Source organism: Eimeria mitis, genomic scaffold (assembly GCF_000499745.2).
Source record: "Eimeria mitis Houghton genomic scaffold, Emh_scaff6218, whole genome shotgun sequence".
In the NCBI taxonomy this organism is placed as follows: Eukaryota; Apicomplexa; class Conoidasida; order Eucoccidiorida; family Eimeriidae; genus Eimeria; species Eimeria mitis.
This window is the reverse complement of record NW_024015696.1, coordinates 1-3,048: the sequence shown is the minus strand read 5'-3', so window position 1 is coordinate 3,048 and position 3,048 is coordinate 1. Positions and strand designations below refer to the sequence as shown.

The 3,048-nt window shown below is 54.5% G+C and overlaps 1 protein-coding gene across 1 annotated transcript; it reads left to right on the top strand.

The window, feature by feature from the left end:
- Positions 1-1,090: 1,090 nt before the first annotated feature.
- On the top strand, positions 1,091-1,523 carry EMH_0086550 (uncharacterized protein; the record flags this gene model as incomplete). Its single annotated transcript, XM_038022902.1, has 2 exons — positions 1,091-1,214; positions 1,351-1,523. 2 exons carry the CDS (start codon positions 1,091-1,093, stop codon positions 1,521-1,523), a joined length of 297 nt encoding a protein of 98 aa, XP_037878756.1.
- Between the last annotated feature and the right edge of the window lie 1,525 nt (positions 1,524-3,048).

Below are 3,048 nucleotides of genomic sequence, written 5' to 3'. Positions count from 1 at the left end.
GGACTAAATGTGCTCCATCGGCATGGTTGAGAGTCACTGCTCGCATTGCTTATCGCAGCCCACTGCGCACGGTCCCTGGTGCTAACCCGAAGTATGTACATACTTTCTATTTCAAACAGGATATTCCTGCAACAGCAATAATTGCCACTTTGCAGTTGCGCACGAAAGCTCACATACTGCATTGGTACTCGATGTGCAGAACGATCACTTACACTAACTTTTCTGAAGGGCAAGGCAGGCACCTCACCACCACCTTGATCCCCAATAACCACGCGAAGCAACGGGCTGGAAGTTAACCCGCCTAATCACGACGAAGCCACATCTTCCGTTAGCATCCGTAGCGGATTGCCTAGCAGCGCCTCAACGCCCCGAGCCAACGCCGCATGCGTTGCAGATCGCTGCATGACCCAGTCATGCGAGCTCCCGGCGAGGTTCCGTGGAGCTCGTAAGCCGCGCATCCCCAGAGGCAACTGAATATTTCGCTGCACAGCACGCTAATGCTTGCGTCGAGCCTTCAGTGCCGCGCCAGCCCACAAAAACGCACACAGAAAGCAAGCGCCAAATCTGGCTTGTGAAATGCGAGCCACCCAGTGGCAGTTCAACGCACGCCCTATGTGGAGATGTTCGAAGCGCATCCGCAGACCTGCCACGCCGCGGCAGGTATCTTGCACCTTACTCGTCGCCGCCCTTCGAGCTCCTACACGGGGGCCCACTGCAAGCGTTCCAGAGAGTCTTCTTGCGCATCGATGCATTCGCCCTGGCGGCGCAGTGCATACTTCCCTAGCAAAAGACAGGTGGCCAAACTAGGGCATGCCGGACGACCTGTAGCATCACTGCGAGGCTAGGATTTAGCGTTAAGCGTGGCGGCTCGCACATGACAGTGTTTGAACTCTGCGGATGTCGCCCAACTTTGTAGGGCCGACACAAGCGTGTTTTCTTTATCGTGAAAATCTGCGGATGGTCATCGAGATCTCTTCTGCACAATAGCCATGTCGCTATACGTAGTGTCACACTGGATGGCATTTGTACAGCTGCTGAATTCCAGAGATATGATTCAGGGAGTGACCGCTGCTCCCCCACTTCAGCAGCCATGTGCAACTCCTTACAGCCTGGTATCGAATCCTATTTGCCGCACACGTCGGCTTATTACTCACAAAGCAACTGCCAAACCTTGCTGGTGAAGCTGGAGCTACCCAATGGCACTGCCCCAACAGGTCAGTGTGAAGATGTTCGGAGCGCTTCGTTGTTCCTTTCAGGCGTTGACAACAGCTAACACGCTGCGGTAGCCACTACCGCAACTGCCAAACGCATGGCAGCGATGCCCCCCGACGCCGTTTCTTCTTTGCGCAGGCATCGTCCACCTTACTCGTCACCGCCCGTCGAGCGAGCTCTTACAGTGGGAGCCACTGCAAGAGTTCCAGAGGGTTCTTATTGCTCATTTAGGCGTTCGCCCGGGAGATGCAGTGCATGCGTCCCTAGCAAAAGACAGATGGCCAAACAAGGACACGGCGGACCACCCGTAGCATCACTGTGAAGCTAGGATTTAGCGTTAAATGTGGCGGCACGCACATAACAGTGTTTGAACTCTGCGGATGTCGCCCAAATTTGTAGGGACGACCGTCATACACACGCGTGCTCTCTTCATTAAGCAAATATGCGCATGCTCGTCGGAAGCCCGTCTCCACATCATCCCATCAGCCACCCTGCTGTATGTATTGCCACATTCGATGGGGTCTGTATAGCTGCTGAATTCAAGCGATGCCATACAGGGAGTGACGGTTGCTCTCCCATTTCAGCAGCCGTTTGCAACTTCTTACAAACTGGTATCGAATCCTGTTTGCCACACACCTCGGCTTATTACTCACAGAGCAACTGCCAAATCTTGCTGGTGAAGCTGGCGCTACCCAATGGCACTTCACCAGGCGGTCAATGTGAAGATGTTCGGAGCGCTTCGTTGCTCCTTTCAGGCGTCGACCAGCAGCTACAACGCTGCGATAGCCCTGCCCCGATCTTGCAGACCCAGCAGGAATCTACCTGGACTCTCGACAGTCGTTCTTGCCACTGCCGCGACTGCCGAACGCATGTCAGCAATGCTCGCTGACGCGGTTTTTCCTTTGCGCAGACATGCGCGTGCACACTATGACCCTTTCTGCACATCCACAAACCTGCCACGCCTCGCCAGGTATCCTGCATCTTACGCGTCGCCCCCATTCCAGCTCCTGCAATGGAACCCAGTGCACGAGTCCCAGAGAGCTCTTGTTACGCATCCGCCCTTGCCGTCCAGTGCATACTTCCCTCAGCAAAAGACAGATGGCCAAACTAGGACACGGCGGACTAACTGTAGCATCATCACTACGAAGCTAGGATTTAGCGTTAAGCGTGGCGGCTAGCACATGGAAAACCTCANGCATCATCACTACGAAGCTAGGATTTAGCGTTAAGCGTGGCGGCTAGCACATGGAAAACCTCAAAATCTACGAATTCCGCGCACGTTTCCAGGGCAGACTGAATTTTCTCCCCGAGGCGCCGATAAGACTCCTGCGTACCAGCAAGGCACAACGTATAGCACCGTTTGCCTAGCTTAGTCGGGCGCCCTTCATGGCGCGTAGAAGAACGTCTCCAACACGTCTGAGCGAGGCACGTGCTGTACAGTGGTCACTTTGCAATGCATCGGACGACATGAGGAACCCACCAGCATCAGGCGTAGCCATCCTCAGAGTGCCTTTCACTGCACTTCAATATAACGAGTGCCAAATGTGCCAGGGCAACTACCATGGGGCATGCTCGGAGGGAACAAGTTGGAACACTTCACAAGGATGATGGACTTTTTCCACCATACCAGCGGTAAGGAGTTTGCCATTCGCCGTTGCCTGTCCACCACTCTATACTGTGGCCGCATCGTCGGCAATGGTTTTTCCATACCTGGAGCTCACGCCATGTGGGCTGACGAACGCGTCTTCATTTCGAGGCTCCAGAGAGGCAATGTGCCGCTGTAACGTTCTGCCGCCATGGACAAAAATTGCCGAATAGAAATGCACCCGTCTGCGA